The sequence below is a fragment of the Toxotes jaculatrix genome, chromosome 6 (genome assembly GCF_017976425.1).
Source record: "Toxotes jaculatrix isolate fToxJac2 chromosome 6, fToxJac2.pri, whole genome shotgun sequence".
NCBI lineage: Eukaryota > Metazoa > Chordata > Actinopteri > Toxotidae > Toxotes > Toxotes jaculatrix.
This window is the reverse complement of record NC_054399.1, coordinates 13305266-13324374: the sequence shown is the minus strand read 5'-3', so window position 1 is coordinate 13324374 and position 19109 is coordinate 13305266. Positions and strand designations below refer to the sequence as shown.

The 19109-nt window shown below is 40.4% G+C and overlaps 1 protein-coding gene across 2 annotated transcripts in view; it reads right to left on the bottom strand.

Annotated features, from left to right (window-relative positions):
- Window positions 1-19109, bottom strand: part of tsc22d2 (TSC22 domain family 2) — a 34517-nt gene that overhangs the window by 3122 nt on the left and 12286 nt on the right. Inside the window, exon 2 of one of the 2 annotated variants that reach the window (XM_041039789.1) lies at window positions 12186-12257. The exons of the other annotated variant lie outside the window; for it this stretch is intronic. Within the exon in view, the coding sequence (XP_040895723.1) occupies window positions 12186-12257 (72 nt within the window). The remainder of the gene's footprint in view (window positions 1-12185; window positions 12258-19109) is intronic. 2 annotated transcript variants of the gene reach the window in all.

Sequence of the window (19109 nt, the reverse complement as noted above, 5' to 3'; positions counted from 1 at the left end):
AACACACACATGGACCAAAAACAATCTATTTTTAGTGTTCCTGAGATAGTGTGAGAGATGAACACTTTCAAAACCTGGAGAGACCCAGTGTTTGATGTTATTAAAGGCAAAGTGAGTCAGGGGGTGAGAGGTGAAAGTTGTCACACGTTAAACACTCCACTGGACGGCCATCATTCTTTACATTCTGCACACTTTCTCACAAAATCCTCCAAGTTACAGATAACATGTTGAGGTAATGTGGCCTTCATCACAAACACCACACACTACGTTAAGTGGATAAACCCCAATGTCCTAAAAACTGTCTCCTGTCACCAACAAATGATCTCATATGTCTAGATTTCCCTTTAAGCTGCTCATGTGCTTAGGTCTTTTTTTTCCTCAGTGGACCTTTGTGGCATATATCAACATGGAAGTAACAGCAAAATGGGGTCAACATATAAACTTCACACCAAGAGTAAATTTCCATTCAGACAGTCAGCAACAGCTGAAGTACCTCAAATGATGTTTTTATGAGAAAAACCAGGTGTCCTAGTCTGAGCAAGAAAATACAGACTGAAGGCTGTGTCATGTATGAATCAGGGTCTGATCACACACACATAGATAACTTTAAACATTTTTAACAAAGGAGAGGTGTAACACTTTTCACGAACATGTTTCCGTATAATTAAAAAAAAATGCATCAGCAGGAGACGAGATAAGGATGTTTGAATACCAGTATGACTCGACTGCACTGAAAACAGATTACAGATGGGGAGCTTGGCTCCAGTCCTGCAGGAGTTGTGTTCCGGGTGCGGCCGATGTCGCCGTCAGATTATCAGTGTACATTATCGGCTAAATCTCATTGTTTCTATCTCCATTCTCTTTAAAACACGTTTTTATCCTGTCCTGGCGAAACATGAAGCACCCGCATCGCTTCTTTTGCGCATCCAGCTTTGTTTAAATGTTATAAAGAAACAAAAAAAAATCACTCGAGGGAAGCGCAACATCTAGTTTTCCACCCCCTCCCCCTCTTTTCTTCCACGGAAAGAAACGCATCCCACCTTAAACACAAAAGACGGTCAACTTACTCAGCCACGCTACAGATCCTCATACAACAACACGATGCCAAGTTTCTGACTTTACCTCAAGGAAAGAAAGAAAGAAAAAAAAACAGACCATACAGGGATCTTTATCTATCTCAACAGATTCTCCAGAAAGGCTCTCTTGCACAATCACCACCCTGCTCGGATGTGGAGGAGAAAAAAAAAAAGAAAAAGGGAGCGAAGCGTTTTCGTGCCGCTAGAAGGTGCTCTGGCATGAATCTGAGGCATGAGGGGGGAACATGATGTGGAGAACGGTTTTAATTATGATGAGATTTTAAAAAAATATATAAATAAATAAATAAATAAAGTTTGGAAAAAAAAACGGAGAAACGGAGAAAACTCTTTCCTGGATCGATCAATCTTAATGTTAGAGTAATGGGTGATTAAAGCAACAATAAACTAAATATCAAATATGCCTGAACATTTTTATATGCATATGCATTCAGGCATATCAAACATACATAAACATATCCATGTGTTTGAGTCTGTTTTTTTAATGGAAACGCAAATCTGATAGAGCTTAAACTTGGAAAACTGTAGGGAAAAACCCCCCAAAACAAAACAAAAAACTTAAGTCACCACACTTACATCCATCCTGTAGATTCGTTTAAAATATTGTAAACCAAAAAGCTGAGCACTGTGCATCAGCATGGCTTAGTCTGTCCAGTGTATGCATCCTACATGCTGGAGCGCACGTACATACGCGCTGTGGGCATGAGGGGGTGGGGGACACGTACGTACAAACAGACACCAAACAGATGCCACACTCTGGGGAAAACATGCTGGAGTGCCACAGCCAAAGAGAGGACAGAGGCCTGCATACCAAACAGCTGATGGGAAAACACTTCAAACATGCGGGGCACACACAGAGCCAGAACAAATGGCCAAAGAGCAGATTGGATGTCAAGTTATGCCCACGATGGCACGACTGAGAGTTAAATATCTTAGGCCCATTTAAAGAAACATGTAATGTACAGAGTATACAGGCAGTAAAAGCTAAAACACAGAAAATAAAACCACTATACGTAAACCGTAGAAAAGCATCGAGCCGGCAGACTGTAACAAGAACACGGGGGTACAAGTTCACAATCCCGACAATAAAACGCACGGCAGAGACCGTATATCAAAGTCTTTTACCTGACGCATCTCGCCCTGTAAGACATCAAACGCCCCGAATACGTCGGTGAAGTTCCTGGCGAGCAGGGAAGACTGTAGCTCATTTTGCAGCGCATGTTGGTGTTTCTCCAAAGACTCTTCTCCCAAAAAAAAAAAGTCCTCTACTACTATACAATTCCTCTGAGTGTTCAGACACGGATGGCTCTTGTTTAACCGGGAGCCGAGTGAGTCTTAAAACCCCGCTCGGTCACATGGTGAGAAAACAAGGGGGCGGAGTTGAGCCGCTCCCTCCTCCGCTTCGTTTAGCCCGGGGAAGACTGACTCCTGGACAAGTTACATTAATCGCTGCCTAAAAAAAAAAAAAGTTATACCCTGCCGCTGCGGAGGCACAGGACGACTTATTCAAAGATTAAGCGTTAATTAAAAAGGAGGCAGGGTTTTTACATGCACCGACAAAGAAGTTTTGATAGCCCCTGTTCTTTTCTGTTAGTACAAAATGTTAAAACTCTTGAGCTGGCAGTAGTTTTCGCCTACAAATCAGAGCTATTTCATTGTTTCAAAGTTCATCTCCAAATTAGTTTTCATACATGTTCAGTCATGATTCTGCACGTTAACCATTCATTGCCCCTTTAAAGTGATTATTTTACACTGAAAGTGTTGAGGATAAGTAACTTCTTTAGGTTAAGATCATCAAAATGAAGAGTGGAAAGCTGATTGAGAAGTGAAATTTTAGTTTTTTTTTTCATCAACTGTGTTAGTGAGACAAACTCAAAAGGGAAATGAGAATACAGTGAAGCTTTCTTTAGTCACACTGACATTAAGACCAGTGGCACGTCACTGTAAATCCACAGGGTGAATTCATGTGCTTCGCAAGTAATCAGATTGGTAATGCAGCGTTCCACATTTCTACACGCTTCCTCTTATCTCTATCTTTCCTGGGGCAACGCAAAGAACTAAATATGTGAGGCAAAGTGAGACTCTGGCCCATTTGTCTACTCATTTGAATTATGGTCAAATTACAGAGCAGGGTAAAAAAAAAAAAAAATTTAACTGCAGTTTGGAGATGATAAACAGCATGACAGATCCACACTGATACGATGACAGTAGGCTAAATGAGGTGCATTCCACAACGGCTGTCTTGCTCGGATGTGTGATCTGAGGACTGATAAACAACGCCAGGAGAAGACATTCCTCCCTTTGAACTGAGCATTTACACATCTGGGACAAAAAGAGCAAAGAATGTCCATAAGCTGAGGCTGGAATGTTTTTTTTTAACAGTAACAGAAAAAAAACAAAACAAAAAACAAAACAAGAAACATGCAGGTTGAAACAAATTAGTGAAGTGACTGGGAGATCTGGCCTGAAGGAGTTAGAAGAAATTTTAGGGGGACAAAAGACAAAAAAAAAAAAAACGAAATTGTTGCCATTCGATGTCCAAACAAAACAAAACAAACTGTACGTTTTATTCAAGGAGGAAGACATGTGGTGGTTTATATAAGGACCACTCACTGTGCTAACCTCAACATGGGCCTTTCCTGTAGACTGCAGCGGCCCACAAATGCACTCGTACCCCCCCCCCCCCCCACCCCCCACCCCCCACCCCCAACAAAGTCTGCAGGACCACAAGGCAACACATTCCAGCTCTGGACACCTCCGGGCCCCGAGGCCAGAGCCTCCAAAACCCAGACATCTGTGTCAGAGCCACCATCATGCTGGGACAGCACACAGTCAAGCTTCTCAGTGAGGACCGGTTATCAAAACAGTCCTGTAACAACAAGGTGCTGGTTTAATATCAGGTACAACCAGATTTCCATCATCAGCATGTTTCCTGTTTGACACAGAGCTCCTCACTGCTCGGGAGAAAGGGGATATACTGTTGAATTTGACTTTATGTGTGGCTCTTTATCATATGAGACACGTGCAGGAACAAAAGTGTGGTCTCTTCCATGTCTCTGAGTTTGTCACATGATGTTTCGTAGCATCACAAATCCAATGTTGTACACAGATGCACCGGCACACGTCCCTGTCCCAAACCATACAAATACTCGCTGTGGGGGGAGGCAGCTGAATAAATTAGACCTCAGTGATAACCCCCACCCCTCTGTGAGCGTATTTCAAAACAATAGTCGGAGGGTGGGGGCTGTAACAACAGAGGAGTGCGCTCACTGACGACTCACTGTTATCCTCTTTCAGATGCAGAGACCTGCTTTAGCCCAGCTCTCATTGTTAAGATTTAAAGGTGCAGTTCAGCTGCCGCACCAGAGGAGGTCAGCAGAGGTTCCGAGTAGTCTGAGCACAAAACTTCACAAAAAAACTCACAGGACAGCTTTGGGCAGGAGCAGTTTAGTCATGTCTTCCCTTATTGATCACAATGAACTCATTGTTCCGGCAGAAATCAGCTCGAAGCTTCCATTTTATGAGGATATTTTACAAGCTCGATGGAAAACGGGCTTGCTATTAAAAAAATACCTCTTCTTAGTTTTGTTCATGAGGCAAAAATCACTCAAAAGTCACAGTAATACTGTAATCAGAGCTCTAACTCTTATGTTCATTAACATCTGTAGTTGCCATCTAAGAAGTGAAACTTTCAATACATCTATCTCACTCAGCAGTGTCAGATAAAAGCTACCCACTAACATGGAAATGTAACATGTTTTCAGAGAACTGAAAGTGGCTCTCTATTTAACTTACTGAAGAGATTAAACATAAATAAATAAATAAATAAAAATGTATGACCCAGCAACCAACCAAGCTGGCCCCTCAACACTCTGCTCAACTAATGATCACCCTCTCTGAAAACAAAGAGACCAGTATTTTGCAAGAGAGTCTTCCCAACAGGGGACCTGTGAGCCCCACATGTTTACCTATTTAGACAAATTAGATCATGGCAGTGGTCACATCCATTTTTTAAATAAAAGCCTCCACTAGAAAAAAGGTTTTGATTGAGATGAGTTATTTTAAGAATATGTATCTGTATAGAAACACTTATTTTTTTATTTTTTTTGTCTTGGGATACTTTCTCTCAAGAAAATTCTTTAAAATTCCTTGTCTTCCATTAATTTTCCAAATGAGAATCAGTTAATTGCTTTACCTACTTTTTCTTACCTTTTACTGTTATACATGAGAAAGAAAAGCATTAAATCCTCACATGGCTGAAATCATAACGAGCAAATGTTTGGGATTGGCAGATGAAAAATGGCTGAAATGATTAATTATCAAAATAGCTGTTGAATTGTATTCTGTCAATGAAAAAATCAATTAATCAGCCAAATATTGGGCAAACTGAGAAGGTGTGTGATGCGATTGAAAGCCCCAAAGAGCTACTCAATGGCCCCTTTGGTGAGACTGTTTAGGCAGACGAGATTCCTTTCTGTTGTTAATTACTATTTGAAACTGTACGCGAGGTTCAAGGCAAACATTTCTGCGATGTAATCTTTCCATGTTAAGTTCCTCGACTGTCAAGCAGAGTGGGTGAAATGATAATCCGCACTGCGAGAGGTGTGAAACTAGGAAGGCCATTACAAGTTACACAATCCCCGAGGAATACTTGGCATTTGGTGACGCACACTTGAAATTCCCCATAAAGTCTTTAATTTGCATTTTGAACTAAAATGGTCACAAAGGAAAGAATCTTGACTAACTGCTTCTGTCCTTATTCAAACAATTACGACAATTAAAGGATGCTGGAAGTACGCTAAAATGCGCTTCTGAACGTGATTTTTTGGATGCTGTACTGTCGGAATGTGTCGTCTACATAATAGGAGGTCCATGCTGACACAATAGAGACTAAACAAAATAAGACAGACCTCAGGGACCTCTTGTCTGGAGATGGAAGTTCTTTTTTTCCAGTACTAAATCAGAGTCATGAGTAGGTGTGTCTACTACCACCGAGCTTCCTCGTAAACAGCCCAAAAGGAACTGCCCCACTTGCACCCTCGCCTGTTGCATAACGCCCAGACTTGTGCACAAACATCGCCTCGTTCTGCATATGTCCCTACGTGACTTGCTCAAAGGCCACCAGAATGTCCTCCTCTAAGACATGGATACATCTAGCAGATGTCTTGGTGGATGAACCGGATGACAGGGAGCATGAGCACGACTCAAGACCCTCAAGGGCTTAATACAGTCAGGGATAAGATCTGAATTCTTGAGACAGCGGATGAGCTTTATCCATCACTCTTAATTTAAACGGGTTATGGAAGACCTTGTTATTTTAGCCTGTCTAGGGGCTAAAATAACTGCCGACAGGGATGTTTGTTAATGGTTGCAGAGCCATCCCACACTGCTCCTGAAGAAGTGATAAAGAGCCACAGTGTAATGTGACCATCAAACTCCATCTGCAAACACAGTGGGGGATCAGGGCCAGGGGGTCCTCCAGCCTTAAATAATCACTACCAAAATGGTGCTCAACTAAAACCAGATCTTGAGAATGCACCATGTGCCTTGATATCATATTTCACTACTTTTTCTTTGCCCCTCCCGAGTGATTCAGGCCTGTGCCACTTGTTTGGCTCAGTGTGGATTAAGACCCCACTGGAATGTGTTAAAAGTAATAGTGCTACTCCAGAGGCTTTAATGGGAAAATCCTGGCACCTCACCGTTAACGAGTCTCTGTATTCAGCAGAGCATTTATCACAGGATCAAGGACTTAGCCTCATTTGGGCGTCCTCTCTGAAGTACAGGGTTTGGGTCAGACTAATGTCATTAGGTGCTATGCTACAAAAACACCAGGGCTGATACATGACTTAGCCATGGTTTTTCACTGTGGCTTTAGTCTGGCTTTTGCAAAGCTTGGGCTAGCCAACTGACAGAAAATTAACAACTATTTGGCAACTGTTTGATCGTCATAGTCATTTTTCAAGCAACAAATTAAAAACATTTGCTGGTTCCAGCTCCTCAAATGTAGGATTTGGCACTTTTCTTTGCCATAATTGATAGTAAGCTTAATATTTTTGAGTTCTGGGCATTTTCACAGATACCCTTAGATACTGGGATACAACAGTACAGGCATTTTCATTATTTTCACAACCATTAATCAGTTCATTGATAAAACAATCAATAAATTAGGATGGAGGTAACATGTATAATTCAACACTCTCCATAATCAGCTAGTGAACAGGCAAACATGCATATGCTATTTGACCCTCTGATGGTCCAGTAGGGATGTTTAACAGCGAACAGTAGCAGTCTGTGGTTATACTAGGGATCTCCCAGGTGTGAATGCCTTTAACTGACTGAGTGTGAAGCAAGATGGTGTTGAAAAGGCCGCATGTGTGCTCAGCAAACTTTTCCTGGATAAATAAAGGTCAAATGTCAGTAAAGTTTCCAAAGATAAAGTTGACAGGATGAAAATGTTGCCACCATACAGTGCTGTCTTTGAGAAATGAGGTCTGTTATATAAGCAGTTTAAAATCTTTGATGGTCATGATCTCCATCCATCAATTCCCCTCTGCATCTAAAAAGACTTGTTAAGTTTGAGATCAGACCTCTGCACAATGTCAAGCGATGCCCATCAAAGATCTGCGGTTCTGGATTTGGCTGGGGGAGCTCCTGTACAACTGCTGAGTAATCCGTTCAAAATTATGTACCTACTGTTGCGTGTGCTTCTAAGAAAGACCTTGAAATTGAATTGGGCTAGGTCTTCTGAGGATATGCCCCACAGCCTGTTAGCAATTACAGTGTTGTTTTGTATGTGTGTGTTTTTCATTTTTAATGAAATGAGGTTGACTCCAATTATGTCAGTGCCGAGAAAAAAAGGGGGTATTTGGGGAAAATCCAAGTTGTAACAGATGCTGAATAAACTGGTGATAGTTTATAAAAGGTACACAATTTCATAAGGGAATCATAAAGGCAGTACCCTGAGAAATTACCACCTCAGCCGATTAGGGAGTTCACTAGTATCGGTCTCTCCTATCAGCACATGAACAGAGAAATTGCTGCTTTCCCACGTTCAACTTTCCTCGTAATGAAATGTTTGTTTCTGTGTCATAAACACTGGCTGCGTACCTGGTCTGGATCAAATAACTCTCCATGGCTGAGCGTGGGGCCGTTGATCTTGTGTGCTCAGTCCAAATATAAATCTGTCTTTTCTTTATTGTCCATAATAATAAAGTTGATCACTGTGGACCGAGGGCAGTAAAAGGGCTGGGGCTGCTTTACTTGGAACCAATCACAGCTTCACAATGAATGCATTCAATAGATCGCTTTCCTTAAATGTTTACAAATACAGAGTGAACGTATGTAATTTAGTTAGGATAAAATACAGTAATGTTTTGTAGTTAACCAGAGGAGATTTAAGCAGAACTGTATGGGATTAAATAAAGGTTAATAAGATTTTGACAGTGTGTAATGATGTTCAGAATTAATTCAAAATCTGTGATTGTTAACCAGCCTTATAAACCTGTAAAAATCACTGCAAGGGAAATTTAAGATGTTGTAATTATAGTTTGAGAACGTCAAAATAAAATCTGTGAACAAATTGCATCCACAATGAGGTTATACAAAGAAAAAAAGAAGCTTTTGTGCAAGTACATATGTACAAATAAAACACCTAAAGACACCTGGGAAAAGTTCCCACTCTTTGTGTGACACAGAAGTTACACAAAAACATAACATATAAATGTTAATGTTAATTTGTACTCTTTTTTCTCTTACTTAAAATGTACTGCTTCCTTTGAATCTGTGCCCAGACATTCACAAAAGCTTTTTTTCTGAGTTGCTATAGCCTTGCTGTTGATATCATTTCCATAAAAAAATTTATTTAGACATTCTAAAAAAAATTCTACATTCACAAACTTACATTTCTGATGTAAAGTCTTGTCACTAGTTTACAAAGGGTGATACACAACCTGTGGTTTTGAAATTTATTCTGGACATTATTTCACAGCCTGAAAATCTTCTTGACCTGTATGTGAGCCCATAGAGCTACAGCAGATGTTGCAGTGTGAAGACAGAAAACAGATAAGCATGTTCTGATGCCCACAACATAAAAACTTGTGCAAAACACCACAGCTGGTTTTGTTAAAGTGATATGGGGGTATGGTGCTGCCAAACTGAGGTTTTACATTTTTCACAAAGCAATCATTTTCAGGAATGCTCCTTTATGCCCTCAAACTGTTTGTGAGCAATCCCTCTCCCCCCTCACCCCCCTTCACTTCCAACAAGTCCGACCTTGCAGGAGAGCTAGCTCAGACAAAGGGAGGTGGAATGAGGCAGCTCCTTCAGGTTTACCTGCGGTTAGCTGAAAAAGTGTTGAATAAAGCTGCGCTATTAGTCACAGAGCCCAGAGGCCAAACATGAGCTGGATGGAGAACAAACAGAAGCACCGAATCTTTTGCCAGCTGCGACGACACACACTTGCGTAACTGCTACTGTTGCTTTACGTAAAACATTCATCTCAACTGGACCTGCTTCACTTTTAAGAATATGGTCACACAGACGGTACATCTCATACTCACTGCAGTGTATTACACACACACAAATCTAGAGACATGACTCAGTTACATCTGTTTCATTCCACTAATCATCTTTGTTTTCTTGCCAACAGCTGGTTCGATTCATAGGAGCTTAGATAAACTAGGAGGATATTCCCATGTCAGTTACAATGTTATAATTAATGTGCATTAAATCAAATAATTCACAGAATTAATCCCTTTGATAATGGCTGTGAAATAACAATCAGAAACAAAAATAGAATCTAAACTGCATGCCTCAATATAAACTACAGAGACAGTGCAACAAATTTAACATATACTGGCATCATTTCCCTTAGAGCAACAACATTGTAAAATTCTTATTTCAGGTACTGCCAAATATAAACTTTGATCATAGGATGTCCTTAGATCAGACCGGTTTTGTCCCAGGAACAACTATGGGCTGAAAGGGTATTAGTTAATCACTAATATGCTTAGCAAAATACAGCTGAGTCAGAGCACACATTGCACACTGTCCCATTGTGCTCAAATTTGGCAGATTAAGCAAAAGTCAAAATGAAAATGACTCTAATCTTCCTGCAGATACCCTGGGACTCCCTAAAGGATCCCTATGTCCTTGGACCTTAACTGGGAAATGTTGCCTAGGAGCGATTTTCTCAGACATTCTCATATCATTTCATGACTGGACGAGCCAACCACAAATCCAACATGGAGGATCTGAATGCCAAAAGCGCTGCCACCTTAACTACAAAGTTTGCTCGTCAGTGTCTGTTGACAACCAATTAAATATCCATGGCAGAGAGTCAAGACCTCAAACAGCCTCCATGAGACAGCACATGGGAACATAAAGTGACTGTGATTAATGCAAATCACATACACATTTACGTCCAAGTCAAAAACAACTGACATTCTTTTTCCTGTAGTAATGATACTACTAAACAGGTACTCACATGTTTTAGAACAATTAACAATCCTTTTTAAAACCTGGAAATGATTCAGTTATACCCCCTAGGAGTACAACAACAATTTCTATTACCGATTCCAGTCAAAAACCAGAAGGTATTTAATATACAGCGATACAAATTTTAAGGAAAAGCAGAAAATTCTTACATTGGAGAAGCTGAAACCAGAAAGATTTGAACTCTTCTTGCTTGAAAAATGACGAATCAGAATAGTTGCTGATTAATTTCCTGTCAACGGTTTAATTAATTAATTGACCAGTGGTTTCAGCACTAATACAGCATGTTAAAAGTTGATTTAGCTGACAGCATTTCACACAAAACGGTGCAACAGTCATGACAAGTTAGTTACTACTACAGATCTGCCCCTGTGGTTAATTTCTTTGGCTTTAGGATGACTTCTTAAAAATGTATTTTAAAATACAATTCCCAGAGTCAATGAATCCAAGCTGGTAATCACCAGCTTCTTATCTAAGCATACAAATGACATTTAGAGAATATTATGTCACATAACACAACCTCTGTCATGTTATCTCAGTGTGATCTTCCATTTGCAGTGCTAAAACCCCCCTGGCAATGTGCTGCGCACGTTGTAGGGGCAACAGAAACCTGAGCACTGCGTCCTTATGACTGGCTGAACGTAGACAGTAAAGGTGTTGCCAAGCCCTGAAAACGTGCCAGAGCAGAGTGTCACTAAACGTACCTGGACGCCTCCTGCATTGCCATGCTTTCTCTATGCATTACACATTCGCAGCAGCTGAAATGTCCAGCTTGACAAGTCATTTCGTTTCTATAGTTAGTTTCAAAATGCCCTTTTTCTTTTTAGCAAAGGAGAACATCCTGCAGAGAAGTGAAACAAAGATTCATTCATGCTGGTTTTTGAATGGAACAATGAAGCTGCTGATAGCAGAAGTTTCTGCCAATACCTACAATCTTCATATGATAATTTTACATTTAGTTTCTTTTCCACAAGCATTTTATCCTAGTAATGGCGAAAGTGTTTATGCAACCATATTGAAAGCATAATGAGACACTTGGCATTTCTTTTCTCTCATATCTTTTTTGTTTCCTTTGCTTGTTATTTAAATAACTAATGAACTTGGCCACTGACACCAAGTCTAAGGAAATTGTTTTAAATTTAGTTGTTTTGTTTTTTTTTTTATATCATGGTTTATCCACCTCAAGAGAAGGGAAAATTTGAAGCAGAAGAACTTTTAAAGAAAAGTATAATTATATTTTTTCCAATCAATTAATGCATGCAAAAAGTGAAAGGTAAAAGACTTAAGGCAGCTGTAAGTTATTTTCAAGTTTTACTTGAAAATAATGCTAGTCATCGTTCAATAACTGTAAAATATTGTCTTGACTCTCACTGAACGTTGGTGTCATTTGTTTGAAAAAAGAACAAACTGACGACAGTGTCTCACCATGTTGACAAAAGCTACAGTCACATTTTCAAAAAATGACACTATGAACAGCTAACCGACAAGTCAAAATAGACATTTTCTTGCAAGGTGTGCTGGGTTACAAGGGTGCAGGTTCTGGGTTAGCCAGCCAGTCGAGGCCACACACACATGTAAACACACCCGTGCTCATACCTATCGTTGACGGGCTTTGACCCTCGTAATCTGCTAGGCCGGAAAGCCTGGTAGAAAGCAGTGGATGGGTTCCTGCATTTTAATGGGGGAGGAAACAGAGACAGGAGAAACATGAGTAAAGGAAGGGAAACATGTATGCTGATAGAGAGAGACATGCTTTAAAAGAGGGAGAGGGTGAGAGAGAGAGAGAGAGAGAGAGAGAGAGAGAGAGAATGTGAATGAGAGAGTAGAGGAAGATCCTGAACCACACCGAGAGGTCAGAGGAAATGATGATACAATCCAGATGGCCCAACTCTATTCAGAAATTGCATGATGTAGCAAGACCATTGGTATTAAGGGTGCATTTTTCCAAGTCGTAAAAACCCTATCATATACTGTCTCTGACTAGTTGAATTACTGCCACCTCTTGCTGTTCATTGTAATTTTAAATATCTAATAACAGTGTTCACTTAAACATTTCAGTGCTAAATCAACAACAGAGACCAAAATTGTAGCCTTTTGGAGTCTGATTCTATTGTTTTTATCTATTATTAATTATTCGTATATTGTTTCTGTACTTTGTCTTTGTTTTTTTTTTTATTGAGAAGCACTTTGCAAAGTCTGATCTAGAAAGGTGCTATTGACTTTAAATAAACTTCTTACATACATTTGGTGAACAAGCAATAAAAAACATTTACTCAATTTTCAGATTGCCACATACTGAGGTGGAACGCAAGAAACATGATATTTAAAAACCCCTAAACAACTTTCGTGAACACCAGCACTCACAAATAAATTACATGCTCCTGCTGGGTTCAAGTTCATGTCAGTCACCCTGTTGTCTGCACAATAAGTGTAAAATTTTACATGGGAGCCTTGTCTGGCAATAAGAGCGGGGGTGGTCTACAAAATCGTAAAGTGAATAGTTTTCACAATAAACGAGTCCCTGGAGGACTGAAAAACAAAAGCAGGCGGGAGAAAGGAATTCATTTACGAAACTAGAAAAGCAGGGTTAACCATCCACTACTATACTGGTTGACTGTCAAGAGTGATTTACAGCTGTGTTTCAATATCTGAGCCCATGACAGATTTATCTCTGCCACACCCCTCAAACAGCAGCTCACAACACTTTGAGTTTCCTCATGCACTGGAGAGGGATTTAGACACTGCAAGTTTAAAAAGCTCACAAACTTCATATTTCAACACGACAGCTGTGAGCTGGGCTCTCTCAACAAGACAACAGAGATGGGGGACATATTAAAGGTAAACCAAACTGTGCTAGTAATGTGATGTTCCAACATGAGCCTCCAGAACATCTTCAGCGCTCCGTGTCATGTATTCTTCAAGTGTATTGAACTGTACTGTAGGGATAAACAGCTTTCTTTCAAAGGACATTTCCCCATTTGGTGTTTTGGTGACAGTGGTGGGGAACGCTGTCTAATACATCACTACAAAATCTCCCATAGGTGTTTAACCACCTAGATGACCCCTAAAATCCCTTCAAGGCCTACTAGAAAGCTCCTAACGGACTACCAGGATCTCGTAAAGGACACCTGTACAACCTCCAAAAGACAGCTACAACTTCTTTAATGGTCACCAGAACCTCCAAAAGGCCCACTACAAACCTTCTGAAAGACTTCTGGGACCTCTTATAGGACCTCTACAACCTTATCACTGACTGCTAAAACTTCCAAAACTACACGTAGAATGTTCTAAATGACCATGAGAAACTGTAGGAGCTGTAGTATCTCTTCAACGACCACCAGAACCCCCAAAAGACCCTTCAAAATTCATAGAGGACCTGTAGAACTTCCTCAATGGCCACTACTGACAGAGCCTACAGCTTAAAACAAACTTGTGTTTAAAGGTTACATGAAAAAAGAAGCATAAAGAGATGGGATGTACATACAGCATGAGTGAAGGTGAGCCTTGTTAGCTGCACTGAATAAGACTGGAATACAACAGTTCTGTGAGAATAACGAATGAAAAAAGCAGCTTAAATATGTATGGTGGAGACAGTGAAAAAGTTTGAGTAAATTTTTTAACAACATAAATACTGATCTGACCAGACAAACGAATACATTAACATACTAAATTTGACTTAGAAGAGCGGTTGGAACTAGCAAGCAACGCTGCTGAAGGCAAACAGTCAAATTAGCTCATTTGTGTGCGAGAAAAGGTAAAAGGCAGAATGTTGTCAGGTATGTATGCAAGTTCAGAAACAGTTTTATTTTATCTGGTTGACCTACAGCCACAAGTGAGAAACGCTAGAAAACGCGATGGGAACTCTTATGCATCCCACAGTCATGTAGAAGGAACTTAGCTTACAATCTGACTGATGTGCACATGACTACACTTGACCTAAAGGTGAGTTTCTGTCAGTCAGAGTTAGAATTTACCAGTTTTTCTTGTATTAGCTGTTGAGAGAAGCCCTGAAGTGCCTTCAGCTCAGGCCGCTGCTTGTCCACTGTTTGCGTGACTCCTGAAAGAGCATCAAAATCTATGAGATGTTAGGTGAGTGTTTGAGGCCATTTTGAAGTGATTTCTGATCTTCCATCTTTCATCAAAGAACAATATGTTGCCTGGGTCTATTTACCTGACTAAACTTGAAGAATCCACTTAACTGTTAACTTTAAAAAATAGCCTTAAAGCTGAAATAGTATCAGGTTGTTGATAAAGTTTTCGGAAGTAACAGACAGAGTTCAGCACAGTGAACAGGTAGGTAAGAATCACCTATTAGCAGTTCCAGTTTGCAGTGTACCCATACATGTACAGATAATTATCACTGGATTGCTCTGACACAGAAGAAAACTTAAATGAGAGGATTCCTGGGCAAGTTCTGAATTGTCTTTTTTCTATGATTTCCAAGCAGATTCATGGGTGTTTACTCGAGATGGACATCTGAGATCTGAATATAAGGCACACTCTATAAGGCACTGACATCAATTTGTGTTTCCTGTTTGAGCATTAAGATTTGACCGGGTTATGACTCAGTTTCACATCACACACTATCTCCTTCATGTCTCTCCCACTGTGCCTCTCCATGAACTCTCCTGCATCCCCTTGGGAAAATTAACCAAATGTTAAAATGCCGTCCAGAACGATGAGCCAAGTTACCAAGGAGCACAGTGAATATTTCATTCCCCACCTCCCCTGTAATGTTAATTGTGTCCAAATGGGGCTATAATCAACTTCTCTTGTGTGAAAAAAAATACTAGAACAATATCATAATTTTATGTAGCAACTGTCTTTTTCCTTTACTGGTTCCATTAATTGAAAAATTATGTTTACCCAATGAAAATTCAAACTGTATTATATTATTTATTGAAAACAAATCAGATAATGAGTGAGATTCATTTTAAATGAATTAATCCAGTATTTAGATTATTAGATACCACTAGATGTCCAAAAGTACAAAAACTGAATAGGGAAGGTGCTTATTTATGACTTTAGCCACCTACACAGATGATAAAGGCAGTCATTGTACAGTGAGCTATTTTGGATAAAAGCACTATCAAACAACGTGCTATGGTATTTTATAAACTGAGTAACCATCCTGCAAAAGAATGAAAAATAATGTGTCTAACATTGGGCAAGATGCCTGAAGCAAAGTCACACCATACTGTCAGATGAGAGAGACCATTCTCTGGTCTCATGATGTGTGCTTGATAAGGGATTTAGCAGCCAGAACCTCTGTCAATAAAGAAGCTACGTTAATGTTGCAACCCTTTAACACAAATGAAGGGCCTGTCAACTGAAACATGCAGAATGACAGTATATCGAGCAGTATCCAAGTTTTGCGATGTTGTATAATTTGATTAGTGATGACAGTCTTCTTAGAACAAAAAGAAAAGGTCATTCAAGTACTATACTGTATGCTGTATGTGATATAAGGGTTTGATGATGTTCCAACTCCCTGCTGTGGCACAGGAACGTATAAAAACAAGTATGCCCATACAAATCCCAGTGCTCTGACAGGTTAACAATCATGGCACAACATACACAACATGAGGAATAGAGTCTCAAGTGGGATTTTGTCAGTAAACCCCATTCAGTCCTTAAGCTGCCTTAGAAAAAGCTGCTGCATGGGCCTGAATGAACACATGCTCCCTCGGGTCATTTCAGGAAAGCTGCTGCTTTCAACAGAAAGCACAAAAATCTAATTTCCTTCCTTTAAAATAACTTTTAAAAAAAGATATCTTTAGTCCATATAGTCAACAAACAAAAAGACCATTCTGTTCAACACTGAAGACCAAACATGCTACAAACACTGGGTTTTGAGCTGCAGATTGTTTTCCTGAAGCTGGCTCTTTGATGTTTCTGCATGCGTACACAGTTTAGCAGACTTTATCCATACACTGATTTGACTATACATCTTCAGCTCCACGTCATGTTTACAAAACTCTCTCCCCGTTCGTGTCACACAAGTTAACTTTGCAAAGTGTTTTTGGCTGAAGCCTGATACAGCAGGGAGGCTGAATAAACTGGACGGTGGGATGAGATGTGACCCAGCAGTTGGAGGAGTTCTTCTCATAATGCAGTGATTAGGAGATGCCGTGGGAGAGAAAGGAAAAGGCTCAATGGCAAACAGGGACGTGACCCTCCGCATGGGGCTAAGCCTGCAGCCATACCCGGGTCAGGCAAAGACCCAGCTGTGCAGCTAACCACCACTGACAGCACAACCCCACCCACTCTCCTATGGGAGGCTAAAGCACACAGGACAGAGTACAGGGGTCTGCTGGGGTATTTGTGACTCAACTTAAAAAAAAAAAAAAGTCAGGCTTTAGTGATGTTAAAGGCAGGCCGCAACACATCAGCTATGACCGGCAAATATGTAAAGTCAGTGAAAGATGAGTGAAAATATGTCACACTGATATGAGCGCTCTGGTAAGCAGAGGGTGTTAATTTCTGTTCGGGTTACACATAATTGTTACCATGAGTACTGATGACTCAGTATAATTCAGGATCTGGTGTGGCTCATTCAGCAGGGGGGGAAGGAATGATAGCATCAGCCTGGAGCTACAAAGCCACCCTATCTGCTCAATTTCACTTAGCAGGGCTCAAGTTCATTGACTCAATCGGTAAAATAAAGTGTAAATAATAAATTGGTTCTTGAAGCGTGACGCTGGCCCATTGAACTCTGCCATGTCGGCCTTCAGGTCTGTTCCTGTCTCAGCTTGTCACCTGCTTTGTAACAACACTGGCCTCTCACTCTCCAGCAACTTTGTCTGGGTCAAGCTGCCTGGTAACTGAGGGGCACAGATTTGACAAGACATACAAGGGATGTATAAAAGCAGGACAATAAGCATCACAAACTAACATTACTCAACATACAGATAATCTTTGATGAAGGGGGAAAAAAAAGGGTCACACCAACTGATTACTGCTCATGAAAATGTTTATAAGCCTAAGTAGCTGACTGTCTTATGGACCTGTAGCCAAGGTGTACATTGAAAAACCCAGCCTTTTGAGTGCTATTGTTCGATACCCTGCTCTGGCTTTGATGTAAAGTCCTCCCAGCTGTTGTACTGCTGGGAGGACTTTGCATTCATATCTCCATGCAAACGGAGTACTAGCAGATTCCTGTGACAAATCACAACCAATCCCTTGGTTACATACCGTACACTGGATGTGTCTTGTGCTGCTGCCCTAAGATTAACTTTCCTCAATCTAAAGGTTTGTCCAGAACAGGAAGCATATAAAGCCTGTTAAAGGTCTGAGAAAGGGACCAGATGACGAATGTAGTACAAAGTTATCATATTTAGCACTGTATGGTGTGTTATTCCTTTCTAGATTTAATCCTTAATAATATGTTCATGTATTGTTCATGTTTATTTATATCATTCAGGCCTTAGAAACATCTGACACCTATGGCAAATGAAAACACAAAAAAATGGACGCAAACTGTATTTTGTGACACACCACATTCAGTTGGTCACCACTGCTATTTGGCAAAACAAAGCTAAAGTTAGTCGGTTAACTTTGGACAAGGCACTGGTGCTGTAGCTCTATTAAACAGCAACCAAAATCAGCTTTCACTTTAAACATGAGGTCAAGCAGTGTCCTGCATCTAGTGCAGGTGTGTCTGTGATTTGTACAGGTGGAACGTGGAATATTCCAGCACCTCAAAACTTTACTAAAAGTTATTCTGCTGAATTTTTGGCCACTGGTGTTTTTCTGAGCAGGTCTCTATGTGGTGATGTGGTGGGGTGAAACAAATTTGTGCTGACTCCATGGAGCCATCCTTGCAAATGCCACAAGAACTATGTTTTAGTGTCCCTGGTGGCCTCTCACACCCATTAGAATATATTTGTTGCAATCCTAATGCAGTGATAAAATGCCAATGTGTTGCCCTTCCTGGTTACAGCTGTTGTCCGTCAGCTGAGGTTAACTTACTGACAGCACAGGAAGCTAGCAGAATATTTTCCACTGTTTGGTACAGAGTATTTTGCCGGACCTTGTTCTGACAATGGCAAAGTGGCTGACTGGCAGAGAGACAGAGCACTTCACAGCGGCAGAGGAAGAATAAAGTAACTGTAAATGTAAAAATCAAATGATGGTTGTGAGACCTTAAGGACACACACAATGGCTTTTGATGACCAAAGATATGAAAGAAACTTTTGCAAAGGTAAATCCACAGAGTCCCTTTAAGTGCAGTGCCTCAGTTAACGTGCTGTTACTTTTAACTCATGTTCATGTCTCACATCTCCAAGGCAGATAAGCAGCAGGGTGAAATGTTGTAACATGTTAAACTTAGAGGCTGACTCACATGAAGAATACAGAAACGTGAACGTGTGAAAGCTCAGTATGTACCAGTCATCACACCTCATTGTGCTGCTGACCAGGAGGTCAACAGGGCTCATGCTGGTTAAATACTTCTTAAATGCTGTGTGCTATGAAACTAAAAAGACAAGCAATGTTAAAGCAACCAATTAAAAAGCTTCA